The sequence below is a fragment of the Dryobates pubescens genome, chromosome 7, assembly GCF_014839835.1.
Source record: "Dryobates pubescens isolate bDryPub1 chromosome 7, bDryPub1.pri, whole genome shotgun sequence".
NCBI classification, from domain to species: domain Eukaryota; kingdom Metazoa; phylum Chordata; class Aves; order Piciformes; family Picidae; genus Dryobates; species Dryobates pubescens.
The window spans coordinates 6,425,261-6,444,925 of NC_071618.1; the positions used below are offsets into that span (position 1 = coordinate 6,425,261).

Here is a 19,665-nt window from a genome sequence, read left to right on the forward strand (position 1 = left end):
TTACTGAGAGAATAGTCAAGACACTAGAACAGGCTTTCTAAAGAGGTGGGTGATGGCCCAAGCCTATCTGTGTTTAAGAAGCATTTGAGCAAGTCCCTTAACTTTTGCTTTGTCCCGAAATGATCAGGTAGTTGGGCTAGATGGTCATTGTTAGTGCCTTCCAACTGAAGGCTTTTTTTTTTTAACATTTTTTTTATCTGCTTTGTTCTTCCTATTCTGTTCTTACTTTTCCTTATACCTTCTTCATTCGCTAACAGTACATGCTGAGGAAATCTCTGATGACATTTCTTCCCAGCATTTCACTAGGAATTAAACAGCTAACCATGTCCTGTGATAGGCATTGGCTCTGTCACTTCGTGGGAAGGGAAGGAGGGTAGGAGCTGCGCATTGGCCAGAGATAGTTTGACCATCTGAACAAGCTTGCAGAAAGCAAGTACAAAATGCAGCTGAGTCTCCACAGGATGTCAAAACCCTATGTCTCTGACACTAGTGAGGCTCAAAGATTGAGTTCTCAGTCTGAAGGAGGATGTGCTCCTCAATTGTTGGAAATCTTTTTTAAGTGACCAGTGCCTGTTCATTTCTCCATGATTTTTTTCCCCCTTTGTAATCATTTTTACAAGTGCCTGAGCTGTTTCTCTTGGAAAAAACATAGCAAGAGCCTGAGAACAACAGTACTCCCTCAGCAAGGAAGGTCCATCTGGCTTTTTGCTTTCTCCAAAGTGACCAACCATAAACATATAAAAGAGCATATGCGCAGTGCAGGTCTACTTCCGTCTGGGTTCTGTGGGTGCTTAAAGGCCTTGATGGCTGGAACCAGCCTTCCCTGGGACCCCTACCCACACTGTCTCCTGCAAAGGCCCTAGGGGATGTGTCTCAGCTCAGCCTGGGGCCTTCATTCCCTAGGTGATGTTATAGAATGGTCCTGGGACCTGGGTGCTGCAGAGAGCTGCTCTCCTGGTTGAACCTCTCAGATCCATGTCATGTCTTGTCATGCAGAGCTCAGCATAACTATTCAATTCTGCTTTATTACATTCCATTGCCTGTGCTCACTGTGAGTCAAATGATGATGAGACTGTTATTTGCCTGAAATGCCAAGGCTTTTCAGCTCAAAAAAACACATCTGAAGGACACATGCCACAAAGGTTACATGTGGAAACAGGATATTACTTGGTTCGATTTGATTTTTCTGAATGTTTCAGAGCTCACAAGCATTAACACAATGAATAGAATTAAACAGGTTGGAAAAGACCTTTGAGACCATTGCATCCAACCTATCAAGCAACACAATCTAATCAACTAAACCATGGCACCAAGAGTTCCCTCCGGTCTCTTCCTAAACGCCTCCAGGGATGGTGACTCCACCACCTCCCTGGGCAGCACATTCCAATGGCCAATCACTCTTTCTGTGAAGAACTTCCTAACATCCAGCCTAAACCTCCCCTGGCACAGCTTGAGACTGTGTCCTATTGTTCTGGTGCTGGTTGCTGGGGAGAAGAGACCAACCCCCACCTGGCTACCACTTCCCTTCAGGTAGTTGTAGACAGCAATAAGGTCTCTCAACTGAGTCTCCTCTTCTCCAGGCTAAGCAACCCCAGCTCCTTCAGCCTCTCCTCATAGGGCTTGTGCTCCAAACTCCTCACCAGCTTTGTTGCCCTTCTCTGGACACGTTCCAGCAGCTCAACATCTTTCCTAAAATGAGGGGCCCAGAACTGGACACAGTACTCGAGGGGCAGAACGACCTCCCTGCTCCTGCTGGCCACTCTGTTCTTGATGCAGGCCTGGATGCCATTGGCCCTCTTGGTCACCTGGGCACACTGATGGCTCATGTTCAGCCTACTATCAACCAGTACCCCTAGGTCCCTTTCTGCCTGGCTGCTCTCCAGCCACTCTGACCCCAGCCTGTAGCTCTGCATGGGGTGGTTGTGGCCAATGTGTAGAACTCGGCAGTTAGATGTGTTAAATCTCATGCCCTTGGAGTCTGCCCACCTGTCCAGCCTGTCGAGGTCCCTCTGCAATGTGGATGTACAGCCAGGAGCAGGCTGAGACTTCAGTTTAGCTTGTAAAAATAGCCACTGCAGTGCTTGACAAAGATTTCTGTGAAGACATTTTTCCCAAATGTCCTATCTAAACCTTGGCACAACTTGGGCCCATTTCCTCTTATCACTTGTTGCTTGGGAGAAGAGACCAACTCCCACCTCACTAGAACCTCCTTTCAGATAGTTTTAGACAGCGATATGGTTTGCCCTCAGCCGCCTTTCCTCTGGGCTAATTAGCCCCAGTTCCCTTAGCCACTCCTCAAAGAGTTGTTTTCTAGACCCTTCACCAGCTTTGTTGCCCTTCTTTAGACGTACTCCAGCACCTCAATGTCCTGCTTGGTGTGGGGGCCCAAAACTGAGCACAGTATTCGAGATGCAGGCTTTGCACTCCTGAGTAGAGGGACAATTGCTTCCCTATTCCTGCTGGCCATGCTATTTCTGAATAAAAACCAGAATGCTGTTGGCTAGCCTCTTGGGCACCTAAGCACACTGCTGTCTCGTGGCTGTCAATCCGCATCTTGAGGTCCTGGTTGGATAGTTCTTCAGCCACTTTACCAAGACTAACATTGGATGGGGTTGTTGTGACTGAAGAGAAGGGCCTGGCACCTGACTGTGTTGAACCTCACACCATCCTGTCCAGACCACTATCCTCAAGCTGAGTGTACTCACCTGGACTGTACAGCTGAACCAACAGGGTGTGCTCAGTTCCAGCATTGGCTATTTGTGCATCCCATTTTCCTTTTCTAATGTGATAGGGACTTGTTTTTATGTACCTTATATGGTGGAGACACTGATGTTTTTCAGCTGGCAGGACTCTGCAAAGGTGATCTGTAGTATTTTGCATGGTGTATGCCTTGATGTGTGAGTGTGTAATGCAATGGAGGTCTGAAAGAACAAACTGCAATGTGCCGATCTCTGGGAGCATGGGGGGTGGATGGTGAAAGCAGGAGCACTGGTGCACAAATGCATGCAAAACATGTAATACCTTTTAAAAATAAGTCATTTTTAAAATGGATGAATGGAAAAAATGTGTTTGCTGCGGGAAACAGGTATATTTCTTGCAGCAGCTTCTTGTAGCATAGCAACCAGGGCAGAACACAAAAACGGATGTGGAGGGAGACAATCAGAGGGCGCTTATGAGGCAGTGGCCATTTTTGTTGTTTTCCATCACACAAAAATTAGCCTGACCTGGTTACTATTATCTTGAAAAGGAATCACCTATACGTGTAAGTTTTGTGTAGCATTGTTCACGCCAGTCTCCATGATGAGATGCTGCCGCTGCCTGTCACTACTGTATCAGAACGACCCAGGAAAATTTCAGTGAGTCCTGTAAATCTCAGGTGCAGTGAGCACAACAGCATCTTATCACATCTCTGTGTCAAGACAATAGATTCCCCACAGGACTGCATGATGATTTTGGAGCTGTCACAGAGGGGAATAAGGATCCCTCCATTGTCTTGGAGTCATACACCCAATGTAGAAGCATAAGTAATATCTGAAGAACCTGAAGTGTAAATTAAAATTATGAAAGAAAAGGAAAATATTCAAAGCCTTAACTCATGTGATAGGTGGTTTATGAAACTCAGCACTTACCAGCACCTCTACAGCTCTCTTGCAGGCTTCTTTCTGGTTTTTTTTTTTTTGCAAACCCTCTCTATTCTTCTCGGCGCTGTTGAACTGGCTGGTGCTGGCTGGCCACAGTTCCGAGGCTCTGCAGAGGGACCTCGACAGGCTGGACAGATGGGCAGAGTCCAATGGCATGAGATTGAACACATCCAAGTGCCGGGTTCTGCACATTGGCCACAACAACCCCATGCAGAGCTACAGGCTGGGGTCAGAGTGGCTGGAGAGCAGCCAAGCAGAGAGGGACCTGGGGGTGCTGGTTGATGGTAGACTGAACATGAGCCTGCAGTGTGCCCAGGCAGCTAAGAGGGCCAATGGCATCCTGGCCTGCATCAGGAACAGTGTGGCCAGCAGGAGCAGGGAGGTCATTCTGCCCCTGTACACTGCACTGGTTAGGCCACACCTTGAGTCCTGTGTCCAGTTCTGGGCCCCTCAGTTTAGGAAGGAGGTTGAGTTGCTGGAACGAGTCCAGAGAAGAGCAACAAAGTTGGTGAGGGGTTTGGAACACAAGCCCTACGAGGAGAGGCTGAGGGAGCTGGGGTTGCTTAGCCTGGAGAAGAGGAGACTCAGGGGTGACCTTATTACTCTCTACAACTACCTGAAGGGAGGTTGTAGACAGATGGATGATGGTCTCTTCTCCCAGGCGGCCAGTACCAGAACAAGAGGACACAGTCTCAGGCTGCGCCAGGGGAGGTTTAGGTTGGATGTTAGGAAAAAGTTCTATACAGAGTGATTGCCCATTGGAATGGGCTGCCTGGGGAGGTGGTGGAGTCGCCATCACTGGAGGTTTTCAGGAGAAGACTTGATGGGGTGCTTGGTGCCATGGGTTAGTTGTTTGGGTGGTGTTGGATTGGTTGAGGGGTTGGACACGATGATCTTGAAGGTCTCTTCCAACGTGGTTTATTCTATGTATATTCTATGTATTCTATGTAAGTTCACTCCACAAGGGGCTTGCCAAGTCCTTTTTCTGTCATAGTGGTAGGTTACTGCATTCCTGGCAGGACCCAGGACTTTGTTTTGTTCCTTCATTTTTGTTTTGTTCACCTCTGCTGAAGTGGCTGTGAGGAGGGAGCGGAGATAAATTCTTTTGGGGATTCAGATTACCCTGAGAGAAGGTGCTGAATGCTGCTAGCTAGGCTGCAAAGTGTTACCTGACACCAGTTAATAAGGTCTTGTCTCAAAAATAATGGGTGATAATGAAAGCAACACTTTGACTTGATGTTCAATTTTGTAGCACTGGGATGATAAAAACCTTCAAGACCCATACTTAAACAGCTTAAACTGAAAATTTGAGCTAGTGTCTGATCCAGATTAATTCATAAGTGCAGGATATTCAAATAATGCATATTCCCCATTTTTTTTTCACGCAGTGCAACAGGGAAGGAAAGCTACATCCCATCAGTTACAGCTCCTTCACTGATACATAGAATACATAGAATAAACCAGGTTGGAAGAGACCTTCAAGATCATCGCGTCCAACCCATCAACCAATCCAACACCACCTAAACAACTAACCCATGGCACCAAGCACCCCATCAAGTCTCCTCCTGAAAACCTCCAATGATGGTGACTCCACCACCTCCCCAGGCAGCCCATTCCAATGGGCAATCACTCTCTCTGTATAGAACTTTTTCCTAACATCTAGCCTGAACCTCCCCTGGCGCAGCCTGAGACTGTGTCCTCTTGTTCTGGTACTGCTTGCCTGGGAGAAGAGACCAACATCCGTCTGTCTACAACCTCCCTTCAGGTAGTTGTAGAGAGTAATAAGGTCACCCCTGAGTCTCCTCTTCTCCAGGCTAAGCAACCCCAGCTCCCTCAGTCTCTCCTCATAGGGCTTGTGTTCCAAACCCCTCACCAACTTTGTTGCTCTTCTCTGGACTCGTTCCAGCAAGTCAACATCCTTCCTAAACTGAGGGGCCCAGAACTGGACACAGTACTCGAGGTGCGGCCTAACCAGTGCAGTGTACAGGGGCAGAATGACCTCCCTGCTCCTGCTGGCCACACTGTTCCTGATGCAGGCCAGGATGCCATTGGCCCTCTTAGCTGCCTGGGCACACTGCAGGCTCATGTTCAGTCTACCGTCAACCAGCACCCCCAGGTCCCTCTCAGCCTGACTGCTCTCCAGCCACTCTGACCCCAGCCTGTAGCTCTGCATGGGGTTGTTGTGGCCAATGTGCAGAACCCGGCACTTGGATGTGTTCAATCTCATGCCGTTGGACTCTGCCCATCTGCCCAGCCTGTCGAGGTCCCTCTGCAGAGCCTCTCAACCCTCCAGCAGATCAACTCCTGCCCCCAGCTTGGTGTCTTCAGCAAATTTACTGATGATGGACTCAATGTCCTTGTCCAGATCATCAATAAAGATGTTAAAGAGCATGGGGCCCAGTACTGATCCCTGGGGCACACCACTGGTGACTGGCCGCCAGCTGGATGTGGCACCATTCACCACCACTCTCTGGGCTCGGCCCTCCAGCCAGTTCCTAACCCATCGCAGTGTGGTCCCATCCAAGCCATGGGCTGACAGCTTGGCCAGGAGTTTGCTATGGGGAACGGTGTCAAAGGCCTTGCTGAGGTCCAGGTAGACTACATCCACAGGCCTCCCCACATCCACCAGGAGGGTCACCTGATCATAGAAGGAGATCAGGTTGGTCAGGCAGGACCTGCCCTTCCTAAACCCATGCTGGCTGGGCCTGATCCCTTGGCCATCCTCTAAGTGCTGTGTGATTGCACTCAGGATGACCTGTTCCATAATCTTGCCTGGCACTGAGGTCAGGCTGACAGGCCTGGAATTCCTTGGCTCATCCAACCGGCCCTTTTTGTGGATGGGTACCACGGCCGGCTTCCAGTCATCTGGGATCTCTCCATGATGTGTGCATGACCTTAACATTCTTAGGACTATTTAGAAAAATGCTGACCTAGCTTGGATATTGTCAGATGAGACTCAATAGCTTTCCTTAGTCTGTCTTTCAAAGGAAACAGTTATAGATAATAATGGCAATTTAAGTTTCTCCTTTTGTCATTTAAGATTCAGCACCACCAACTCACAAGACACACTTCCCCCTGATTTTTAGCATTCTGTATATTACCTCAGGTATTGGGGGTGAAGTACTAAATGAGTTGGGTGTGGGGGGGGGTGAGAAATTGCTTTTAATATTTGGCTTTCGCAAGGGGAATTGCTGGGGACTGTGAGCTTCGATCTTTGGGCTGATTGGTTGTCGTGGTCTTTATTGTGTGGGGTTCGATGGTTCGACCCTTGTGTGTTGGGAGAGAAAGGTGACCTGAAGACTGGCCAGGTCAGAAGTGCAGGTTTTGTCCCAGCCCTGATGGAGAAGGGTGGGAATGTACCGGGGAAAGGTATGAATATGTATAAATAATGTATGTTTGACGTCTATGTAAGTTCAAGTCGTGTTGTTATGGTGCGCCTCCAGCAAACCTGCTATGCGCCCAGCGCTGTTTTGCCTTTATTTTATGATAAACGGGTTGTATTTGAAATTTAGCAGTGAGCTCGTTTCTCACAGGGGGGTTGGTTGGTTGTGGGGTTTTTGTTTGTATTGGGCTTCTTGTTGTTGGGTTTTTTTTCCATTTTTAAGTGTGTATCTCTTTGACCTTCGATATAATTTTGTCAATAGTCTGGGTTTTGTCACATTTTAGGCCTTTATATGGGCCGTTTTTTGTGCTGCAAATCAAGGCTAGCAGATGTGAGAAATTGTATTGCCTTTAATATTTGGCTTTCGCAAGGACCGTGGGGTTCGGTCGTTGGGCCGATTGGTCGGTGATGGTCTGTATTGTGTGGGGCACTGGGAGAGAAAGGTGAGGCGCCAGCAGGTCTGAAGACTGGCCGGGTCAAGAGTGCAGGTTTTGTCTCAGCCCTGATGGAGAGGGATGGGAGCCTGTTGGGGAATATATGAATATGTACGTTTTACTATATGAATATGTATGTCTGCCGTCTATATAAGTTCAACTCTATTGTTAAGGCAAACTCACTCTGCGCCCAGCGCTGTGTTGCCTTTATTTTCTAATAAACTGGTTATAAATTTCAGCAGTGAGTTCGTTTCTCACACAGAGAAACTGGCTGCAGCACGAGGAGCAGTGCTGGTTAAGTGCAGCTGGCAAGAGGAGCCATTAGCTTCCAAAGAGTCTCTGAAAACATACAGCCATTCGATTTTAAATGAAAAGCAGCAGAATGGGTATAAAAATTGAATGTGAGGGTGTTGATACACTGTTTGGGAGCTGAATAAGCTGCTCTAAAACCATGACAGGCACAAAGCCTTTTTTTTTTTTTTTTTTTTTTTCAACTGATACTTACATTCCACATCAGTTCCCCATAATATAATAGCTCATGGCAGAATGCAGCCCAGTTGACAGGCAGGGCCATTTCCGTATTGCTAAATGTCGATAACCTCAGAAACAAGGCAACAGAAATTCAGTGAGGCTATCAAGTGGGTGACAATTTTTATTACATGTAGAGCATTTTAAAAGAAAGAAAACAGATGGCACCAAAGTCAGCTGCAATGTACTCAGACACAGTTCCCAAGCTGCAGGGATGCTGGATCTACTTTCAGAAGCAGAGCTGAATTTGTAAAACAAAGTTACTATTGTGGCAATAAAGCTCTCACACCACGCTGAGTTTGCACAAAGGCAGGCTGCAAGCCTGCATTTATTTGGTGTCACTGGGAGAAGCGAAGAACAAGCAAGCGTGAAGCAGGTGGCAGCTCCTCTGAGGGGAGCAGGCTCAGGCCCTGCTGTATTGCTGTGCAAGGGAGACTGGCACATGGACTTGGAAACATATTCTGCTTCATTAGCCATTGCATTTTGCAGCATTACCACGAGGTACGTCCTCACTTAGTGGGCAGAGCCTCCCCAAGCCCCACTCAGATGAGGAGTGCAGTCTTCCTTACTGACACAGCTGTATAAAACCCCATCCCAAACTCAATCTTTGCTCCTTCAGGCACCTGCCAACCTGCTGGCACTGCCAGAGATTGACATCAGCACAGAGAAGCTCATCACAGCATTTTCTCTGCTGGCAGGAGACGTTTCTTCTCTCTTCAGGGTCACATTTGAGGGAAGAGCCTGCGGGCAGCATTCCCTCACACCCTGGGCTCCTGGTGTTGCCTTGGTGTTGCCTTTCTGCTCCCATCTTTCCTCAGCATGTTGTGGCAGGGGTTACACAGCTACAAAAATGGTTTTGCTGGTGGTGGCCAGTACCTCCCACTGTCCCCCTCAAGCTGTAGAATAGATGCCTGCACCTACTGAATAAGAGATTGTCCCAAGAGTTCCTTGCCTGCAGAATAAGAGAGCTCCAAGCCTTCAGGCAGATTCAGGGGCTCCTTAGGATGTAGCTTGCGATACAGCTGGGGTGCAGATGCTGACTAGTGCACTCCACATCAGAATCCAAATGATTTGAATATTCCTTCCATGAGAAGTCAAAGGCCAGGCTCTCTGCCCTGTTGTGCAGGAGGCCACAATCACAAAAAAGCAAAAGTAAGTGAAAGGCTGCAGGACATGGCAGTGTGACCTGACAGATACGGATGTTTAAACCCTAACAGTTTTCACTGAGTTGTGGTTTGACTTCCACGCTGGTAACTAAAAGAGATGGAAAATCAGAAGTCCCAAATGGAAAATTACTGCTGATTAAACCCTGTTAATTACCTATAATGTTGTCAATAGGTACTCACAACCTGGGCACTTGGTTGAAGGTGGAGGAGTAGCCTGAAAGCCACTGTTGGCCAAAAGGTACCAAGCTTGAGTTTGTAAGCATGTGCAAAAGCACTGCTTTCCTTTGTCCTGAAGGTCCTTTCACAGGTGAGAGCACTTCCAAATGGATGGGAAACACTGGCTTTAGCGCAGACTCACATGTGGTTAAGATCTCTGCCCAATCTCCTCCTTTTAATGCCTGACTCCTTTTAATACCTGACTCAGCCAGGACACCCAAGATAAAATCCTGTCTCTCCAGTCAGGATAATCTTGGCAAACAATCTTTATAGGGGAGCTAAAACCAAATGATACTCTGACAGCAGTTTTACTTAAGCTTGTAAGTGATTTTAGTTGGCAGCTCACACAACTTGATATTAAAGTTCTTCTCAATTGTATCTACTTCTGAAGAATGCAAAGTAGCAGAACATCTCACTTTTTCTAGAGTAATAGATGAAAAAGTTGCAAAAGATCACATCTCAAAGTCATAATCAAAATGGTTTTGCTTTTATTTAATGCTTAATATCTGGAAAAATACAACACATAATTTTCCAGTCTAGAGCAATTAGATGTTATGCTTAATAATAAAATGTCCAAAGAGGATGTAAAAATAAATTATTATCTTACTGTTTAATTTAATGACAAAGCAGGTCTTGGTTTCAGATAATTGAGGCATTTTCAACCATGAAAGATAAATGAATGCATTCTGCCCTTCCATAAACACGCAGCCTTCACTTAAACCAGTGGAAGATAGATATACACACACACACAGACATAAAGCCACGTGCCTGCATCAGAGGGCAGAATTTGGCCTAGATCTCACAAAACGTTAATACAGAATACAGAATTAACCAGGTTGGAAAAGACCTTCGAGATCATCGCATCCAACCTATCACCTAACACCATCTAATCAACTAAACCATGGCACTAAGTGCCTCATCCAGTCTCTTTTAAAACACTTCCAGTGATGGTGAATCCACCACCTCCCTGGGCAGCCCATTCCAATGGCCAATCACTCTCTCTGGGAAGAACTTCCTAACAGCTAGCCTAAACCTCCCCTGGCGCAGCCTGAGACTGTGCCCTCTCATTCTGTCACAGGTTGCCTGGGAGAAGAGACCAACCCCCACCTGGCTACAACCTCCCTTCAGGTAGTTGTAGACAGCAATAAAGTCTCCTCTGAGCCTCCTCTTCTCCAGGCTAAGCAACCCCAGCTCCCTCAGCCTTTCCTCATAGGGCTTGTGCTCCAAACCCCTCACCAACTTTGTTGCTCTTCTCTGGACTCATTCCAGCAAGTCAACCTCCTTCCTAAACTGAGGGGCCCAGAACTGGACACAGTACTCGAGGTGTGGCCTAACCAGTGCAGTGTACAGGGGCAGAATGACCTCCCTGCTCCTGCTGGCCACACTGTTCCTGATGCAGGCCAGGATGCCATTGGCCCTCTTGGTCACCTGGGTACACTGCTGACTCATGTTCATCCTACTGTTTACCAGTACCCCCAGGTCCCTTTCTGCCTGACCACAGACTACAGTTAAGACTGCAGCTGACATTCACGTGTGTTTAATTTTTTAAGAAATAGAACTGCAGAATATTCATGTATCATACATTTCCCAAATCCTACCTCTGCAAATTATATGAAACATTAGCTTATAAAAAGTCATCACTGTACAACCACTTTTGCTTTTTTATTCAAAGTCAGTGTCAAAACCATAAAAAACATCTAATTTATTAAAACCAGCTATATTAAGTGCTGAGATTTGTATTAGTGTTCCTGTTTAAAGCACAAGAATCTATTAAAACAAAAGGTCAAGGTGGCTCAGAAAATTACAAACTTTCTAACATACTTGTAGCTGTACTAACACTTATCTGACACTACAGTTCTTTGAAAACCAATGTAAACACAATGAGGTACAGATACCAACAGACACTTCTCAACTGTGCAAACTGTGGGCCTCACTCATCCTGCAAACACTACTGGCTCCAGAACTTCCTCCCCGGGCTGGTCTCACCAAATCCAACAGAAGAACCCTGCAGCAGCTCCTGACACTGCCATTTGCAGAAAGGGGTCCTGTGCCTCATGAGCCTCATGTCATGCCAAAGAAGTGCTGCAGATTTCAAACTGATGCAAATCCACCTTTCAATTTTTTAATATTTGAAAAGCTTCTGAAAAATTTTCTATAAATACTCCTTTAAAACTGTTAGAGGTTTTCTGTTTCAAGGTAAATCTAATGAAATATTGAACTGCTTTTAAATTAGGCAAGTAGTGTTTGCACTGCTTTTTGTAAAAAAGCAACTATATTCCTTTGCTGTAAGATACTTTATGTCTCCAGTCACTCTTCCCTTTATTGTACAGAAAGGGACAAAGCTATTAGAATTTTGTTGGTGCAGTTGTCAGTGGAGATCTGAAACAGTATTGCAGTACCTTATCACAGTACTGTGATACTACAGTCCTATGGATTTTTTTGTGATGACACTGAATCTCAAATTCATCCCTTCTCACAAGTCATTCCTCCAGTTTGTTTTATTCTCCTTCTTCACTCTTCTCAGAACCACCTCCAGCTGAATTATCTGCCTCGTACTTTTTATCAAGAGCATCTTCAAAAGATTTCCCACTGCAGTCATAGCTTTTGCTTGTACATCCCGTATGAGTTCGAATGCGAGCTCCTGGCTGGTATAACTGCATGGCTGGGCGGTCCTAGAAGGAAGGAGACATGGTTAATGCTCTGATTAGCTTATGTGGGATACATCTGTGGGATTTTAAACTGATGAATGTTTGTGAAGAAAGGAGATTTTGTGTTAAATCATTCCACATTTTGTAAGACCCAGGGGAAAATGGAGTGTAATGAAAATGGACTGTTTAGTATCTGTCTTTGTTTACAACGCTATTCTTGGGAGCCAAGCATTTTGAATAAATAAAGAAGCTGTAAAAATTAAAGATCCCCTAAGTCATTTGATGTAAACTGGAAGAAATACTGCAGACAATTATCAAAACCAGTGTTACAGGTAAAAATCTAAAAATGATGGTACCTTCACTAACATCAACTGAGAAAACCAATAGCCTGCTCATTTGCAACTCTGTAGATGAATGACAAATATTACATATAAGCATTAAAAAAAATGACTAACCAGAGAAGAGTTTAGCAGGCAACAGCTAGAAAATTGTCCTCAGCTGGACTTTACCAATTGATAAAGGTGTAATGCTCTTCAAACCATCAATCATTACTAGAGTGCAAACATGGAATGCACATGTGAATTATACCTGTCCAAAAATCCCTGCGCAGTCATCGCTCCACTTCATCATACCTCACAAACTGAGTATGGGGGCTGGGGAACTCACCCGCTGATACTGAACTCTAAGTACAATCTGAGCATGCACAAGCTTTGTGAGAGCCCCAGTCATACCCACACTGATTTGATAATGGGAAGTGGAAGAAAGAGCCAGTTTAAAAGGAAAACAAACGTCAAACTTGCAAATGGTGACATTAAATAGCACTTTTTATTCTTGAAATTTCAGTAGTAAAACATACCACTTACAAACTCTGCTTAAGACTGCTTTTCCTAGGGGGAGTATTTTACTCTCACAATACCAGTGTTTAATGTTACAAAGCAATCTATTCACTGAAGCCTGAGCTTTTTCAACGGTCTTGCATTAAGTTCAGCAAACAAAACCAAGCAGCCCGTTTTAAGGCTCTGGCAGGGCACTGAAATCGTCCTACATCAAGCAATGCTCATTTTCAATTTGCTTCATAATTTGCAGCAATTCTGATCTTTTGTTCATTCATTCTTTTTGCTAATTCCCAGTATGCTTTATCTCTTTTTCTTTCACCTTTGTCCTTTTCACTCCACGTTTTTCTCTTTAGACCAGTGGTTTAGCTAGTGGTTTGTAGCATGGTATGAAATGTGTAACATACCTCTTTCTACATACAAACATCTGCATAAAGCTAGATCCCCTGATAAGCAAGCGGTGTCTATTGGAAAGCAATCTTTTGTATCACAGACTCTGTACCTCACAGCTTGCATGTAAGATAACTCAACTGTTAACTTACACCAGAAATGTAACACTTGTTAATTCTTACAAACTTCAGAAAGCAGCTTTGGCTCTGCCTAAAATCCTGTGTTGGCATTGCTAACTCTATAGATAAGGTGAAAAACTCAGACACTAGTTTTTATCTACATGATAAATGCTTTATGGAAAAAAGTCACCACACTGCAAAAACCTTTACTGATACTGCTTATTTTGTTTAGGGGACAAATCTACCACTCAAAGTTGTGGACTAATCCAGAGACTCAGTGAGTGATCAGAAGTGCAACAGGGATGAAACAAAAAGGAGGCATCTTAATGCTTGATAAAAGGTCCCCAGGATCCACCATACAGTTCCAAGTTTGAGGATTGGTCCATCAGATTGCACGAGCAGTGTAGTAAGAATGAGGAAAAACTGGTTTTCCAATCTCTGTTTCTGAACTAGCTGTTTTTCTGGCTGTTCTATAGCTTGAGCCACTGGTGTCTGTGGGAAGTGGCTAATGCATATATGGAAATAAATTTCACCTGTACTGTCCAGCTGACCTTTGCATAAACAAAAAACAAGCACACCAAGCCGCCTGTGTTTGCACAAGGTGACTTACTTGGACTTGCTTGGAGACCACCTGGACTAACTCTGTGCACACTCCATAGACTCACTCTGCATGTGACCAGTTCACTCCTTGTCAGTCTTAGCCCACATCACTGATCACTTGGTTTGAAAGATGTTTTACCGGCAGAATAAATTTCTACACAAAACAGTGTTTCAGTAATCTTTCGTAGAAAGTCTGGGATTGGAAGGGAGAGTGAATGAGGGTGACAATGAGAGCCACCTCCTGAAAAGACCCTGGCACATCCATGAAATCAGACAGGCTGAGGAAAATGGCATCCATGTCTCTGTGAGCCAGTAAAGGACAGCTCTACTACACACTCTGCTACAAACCCTTTTTGCACTGGTTTTGCACCTGCTCCTGCCCTGACAGTGACCACAAGGATTCTTTGTCCTAACAGCAGCCTTTTCATACTGGCAGGTATATACAAGAAGAGTTTGCATATTCACACCCTCTAAATATAATGGTCTCTGAATTAGCTTTTTATTTAAGTCCTTATAGTTCCTCTACCAAGCAACACTTGGCCAATCCATAACATAACTACTTTATGAACTAGGTAACAGAATACCTAAGAGTACCTTAAAAGACTAGAATGCCACAGTTTGTTAAACTTGCATTACAGATCAGAGGTATAACAACTTTTAATACACTCAAAAAATACAAGGCTTCCAAGAATAGAGTTCTAAAAATGCTAGGATTGAAAGGAAGACAGAAACTCTTCTATGGGTTGTAAATATCAACGAGAAATATTAATCAACCTGTGACCTTAATTTATTTTAACTGCTGTTGTCCTCTGGTAACAATAGAAATAAATCTCAGTTTTACTAAAAATAAAGAATTGCTTTTTAAAAAAAACCCAAAACATCTTTGTGCTGAGTTTGCAAAAGTAAAACCTGTGATCTTGAAGCATATTTAACTAATGAAAGATTATCCTAAATGAATAAAAGAACCTTATTTCTTATGCGCTCCTTTTTGGATGCCATGTCATCACACTTGTCCTCTTTACCCAGTTTGTCTACTGCCTCCATAGTGAAGCTGTAGTTGTAGTTCCCTTTCTTTCCTCTGTCTTGGTTGTATCCTTTCCCCCATTTCAGCTCTTCTTCATTCCTTCTCACAAACTTGTCAAACTCACAGTGAGCTCTATGCTTTCTGCCATCATCCAATCGATACCTTTGTCTTTCAGGTTCTTTTTCTCGAAATCTTCTCTCCAAATCTCTTTGCTCTTTGTCACTACCATTTTGTGACCTACAAGTATGTATAAAAAGAAAGAAAACCCAAGCAATTAACAGTAAAACAAAGCTGCTGAAAGAAACAGCACAAAGCCGTCCTTTGACTTCAACAGTGTTTGGATCACTTGCATGGCAAGGCTGTTTTCTTCTCATTAAAAAGGGGGTTTGTGCTATGGTAAACCAAGTGTCTCGACAATGTATGGCTAGCCCTTGTCTACGCATTTAGTTCAGAAAAGCAGACAAAGCTCTGCAAGCAAAACTGGACTTTTGTGCAACTGTTGTGGAAGGCCCATTCTTCTTCTATTATCCCACTTTGAAATAACATCAAGAGTTTCCCAATACTTTTCACAGAAACACAAGCTGCACAATTAGGCCTTGTGGGCTAGTCATGAGGTGTCACATGTATGTGAGTATTCCCTTTAATGGGAACATTCAGGGCCCAAAGGAGTGGTGCAAGTATCAGGTATCAACCTGTAAATTATTCACTGACATTGCAACTGGCAGAAAACATTTGTGAAAATTAAGATGTATGTTCCAGGCTTTTGTTTATTATGTCTCCAATTAATTTAGCCTTACTTTGCATATCTTATTTAGGTGAAAAGACCATTACCTTACCACAACACAATACTTAATTTCTGGTATGCTGCAATGGCTTTATATTATAAAGACTATTAGTATGTAACATTTTGGGGCCTGTCTGATACAATTCTCAGCTTTCTTATTCGCTTCATTGTTCCTGTTCAGTAAGCACATGCCTCTCTCATACAGCCAAACTGCAAATAATGAAGAAAGATTACAGAATAGATTGCAATTTACAAGGAGTAAATACAGGTATTTTCTGTATTTTTATATTATGTATGTATAAGTACTTAACACAGGAAAGTTGCTTATGACAGTTTTCTCACGTTTTGGGAATCAGCAGACAAAATCAGAGAGGAAAGAGATTTCTCTAATGGTGTAGTGATCAAATGGTGATATGCTTTTCATTTAGGATGGCTTTGTATCAATAAAATTGTTTCTTTCTCTATAACTTTTTTTTTTGTTTGTTAATAACAGAACTGTGAAAATTGTCAGCCTCTGCTATGAGCCTCTGCATTGGTAGGGCTGCCAAGACAAGGGCCCCATCTCAGGAAATGCTGGAGGCCAGCAACAAAACCTGAATGACAGCTAAGTTATTTAGCATTTTACAAGACTTTGCTTGTGTCAGCATAGAACATTCACCAAGTGGAAGCAATGTCACAGCTGTCACAGACATCCAAATCCATCACAATTACAGAAATACTGCACCTGCAGCATTGATACATAGGCATCAAGTACTACGTTAGTTCTCAGGGGGTCTGCGGCTGCAAGTTGTTTTGGTTTACATTTAATATGCTGTTCAAGGCACTAACTCCAAGGTCTAGCAGGGCCTTCTAAAAGCCAGAAAGACACACCTCAATTTGTTGGCGTAGCATAGCCTGGTACCTGTCTCTTCCCCTGCCCTTTTCTGTGGGAAAGGAAGGAACGGATGTGCCTTGAGGTAGGCAGGTGTGACAGTTTTAGGCTGTACCTTTAAAAAAGGGACAGCTACTGAGACACTCTAGCTGAATGTTTTGGTGTAGAAAGGGAAAACAAAGATAAATGTAAATGAATTTCATTGGTAGATCAGTGGGAAGGTAACTTTTAGGTTTTGCTCTGTGCAGTCAGTCTGGGTCTGTTTTGGTCTGAAACAGCTGTGTTCTGTCTGTGCTGGCAGGTGCTGGCCTTCAACTAACGAGGTAAAACTAATTATTTTTTTCTTCCCTTTGCACATGCTTTGAACTAACAGAATTTCCCCCTTAATAATTACTTTTCTCTCTCTAACCCTTTTTGGGAAAAAAGGGAGGAAGGGGGAAACAGGGAGTTTTGGGGGGAGACCCTCCTCCATCGAGGGGAGGGGCAGGTTTTCTGTGTTACGTTCTTTGCTGTATATTTTTGTATATACTGTAAATACTGTATATTGTGTATATAGTCATCACATTTAGAATGGAATGGAATGGAATGGAATGGAATAGAATAGAATAGAATAGACCAGGTTGGAAGAGACCTTCAAGATCATCCTGCTTGTAAAATACAGCTTTTTCCATCTGCTCCTCCGACTGAGTTAGCCGTGGTTTGTGTGTGTGGGGGGGAAACTGAACTTCTCTCGCCACCACAGCAGGTGGCAGAGATAGAAGCTCCAGTTTCAGAGTGGTTGAAGTAACTGTTTAAATGTCAGTCACAGCAAACAGGCAGGCAAGACATAATGGTGGGATAACCAATTACAAAGTATAGGTAGAAGAGAAAGTTACACAGCCAGAGAAAGAGAAAGCAGAAATGAATTGAAGGGAATGCAAGCGTACTTCTGTTTGGTATAGTTTCAAATCCATAGGTGATCATGGATACTCATGCACCTACTGAGGTTTTAATTCATAGTAGAAAGCTATTGCTACTCAGCATTAAAGCATGGTTTCAAACAGGCAGTTCAGTCTCCTGCATGCAGAGCTGATTTCTGAGTCAGTGACAAAGTAGATTCCACTTCAATTCGTGATCCAGCTGAAATAGCTCATAGCTTGCTACCTAATCACACCCACTAAAAATCATGATGAAATGAGCACTTGCAAAGACAAGATAACACTTACTGTACCTGTGCAGCCAAAAGGGTTCTGTTTTACACCTGGAAAATCTACATTAATGACTTAATTAAAATTATAGGATCAATAGTAAAAATGTTATATGGCACCACCAAAAGCTAGATACATCAAAAGCCTTATTAGCAAACAGACTTGCCCCTGTGTTTCTACTGACCCTGTTCTCTTTCCTTTGTTGAAGAACATCAGCAAAAGAGTTCCTGAATATGTTCAGTTCCCATTAGAGAACAGGAATTTGAAGTTTGCAGCACCTTTCAGGACATAGTATATTGAAACACAGAGCCCATGTTTGAAGTCCTTAGTCAGAGACAAAAGAAGATGAATAATGCATGTAGGCTGTTATTGTTGAACCACTTCTTCAATTAGCAAACTCAATGGGTTTATTTTCCCATATTCAAAGTTTCTTTATTTTTCTGTTTGCCTTTAGGAGCACATTTGCAGCTCCTGCACATGTTTCATAAAAATCAAGATCCTGTGTGGGGAAAGGTAATATTTAACCTACTCAGAATAGGCAGGTAGTCTGCAAAGCTCCTAGAGAATAATCTCAAACTTCCTATAATAGTTTATATATAAGCTTTGGGTAACTTACTTAAATGCTCAATTGCATCCTCATGTACTGCAAATTAGTTTTGAGAGCTTAGCTGAAAAGCTCTATCAAAGAACAAAGTAGTCATTATCTCAGCAGCACATTATTCTTATTTATGTATTTTACATATCTTATGGGTGAATCTTACTTGCAATGGGACATGTGTCAAAGCACAAGAGAGAGGATCAGCTGCTGAAAACATGTAAGACATTTCCAAGATACAGTAGTAATAGAACTGAGCTGTACCTCATATTCTGTGTGTAACACAAAAGGCAGCAGGCGACAGAGACAGCCTTCTGTAAGTATCTACCATAAGGCTGTCATTCACACCATACTGCCATTGCTATTGTCCCATTTATCAAACACATTGATATGTTTACTGCAGCAAAACTAAGTATAAAGCAAAAGCAGGGGATCCCAGCCAGTTCAGCGTTTGGTGTCAGCAACGGAAGGAGTGCCTTATCTGAGCTCTTGAGGGGGAACAGATGAAATAACAATGAAACTCTGAATGACTTTTCATACACAAATCTTGCCTGTGATTTCAAAACATGTCACAAATGACAAGCTGCATCCACTAATACTGCCACCAGGTCAGTAAGATGCTGCTAACACCTTTTACAAAATAGGCAGTAAGACACAGAACAAAATAATTGCCTTTGTGATAAAACACCCAGTCAATGCACAACTTACATCATGTTTAAGCCTTGATATGAAAGTATTTGGGATCTAAACTGAAGCCTAAAAGATAAATACTTACTTTTCCTTAAGTTCTTTTAGTGAAGCTTCTGATGATTTGGATTTTATGCTCCCAGATCCAGGTGATTTATCCCATTTGTTTTCCTCAATGTCAGCTTCTTCACCTTTTTCTTTGTACTTTTCACTGGTCAGTTCATCTCCTTTTTCAGGCTTCTTGAGAAGCTAAGAGATATTTGTTTATATTATAAGATTACTCTCCTCTTTTATAATAGACATTTTAACAATGTAGTAAATATATCACTAACCTATTAAGATTAAATATATCTTATTTAAATGCTAGGAATGTATTTCATAAAATATGAAATAGAACAGAATAGAACAGAATAGAATAGAATAGAATAGAATAGAATAGAATAGAATAAACCAGGTTGGAAGAGACCTTCGAGATCATCGTGTCCAACCTATCATCCAACACTACCCAATCAACTAAACCATGGAACCAAGCATCCTGTCAAGCCTCGCCCTGAACACCC

At 43.4% G+C, this 19,665-nt stretch overlaps 1 protein-coding gene across 5 annotated transcripts in view; it reads right to left on the reverse strand.

Annotated features, from left to right (window-relative positions):
* Window positions 1-9,041: 9,041 nt before the first annotated feature.
* UPF3A (UPF3A regulator of nonsense mediated mRNA decay) overlaps window positions 9,042-19,665 on the reverse strand; it is a 33,383-nt gene continuing 22,759 nt past the window's right edge. For 2 of the 5 annotated variants that reach the window (XM_054162888.1, XM_054162887.1), the window contains 3 exons: window positions 19,194-19,354; window positions 14,924-15,218; window positions 10,385-12,039 (listed from right to left, as the gene is read on the reverse strand). In XM_054162888.1, the coding sequence (XP_054018863.1) occupies window positions 11,866-12,039; window positions 14,924-15,218; window positions 19,194-19,354 (630 nt within the window). In that variant the 3' untranslated portion in view covers window positions 10,385-11,865. Of the gene's footprint in view, window positions 9,101-10,384; window positions 12,040-14,923; window positions 15,219-19,193; window positions 19,355-19,665 lie in introns of those variants that run through there. The other 3 variants (XM_054162884.1, XM_054162886.1, XM_054162885.1) reach the window with 3 other exon arrangements.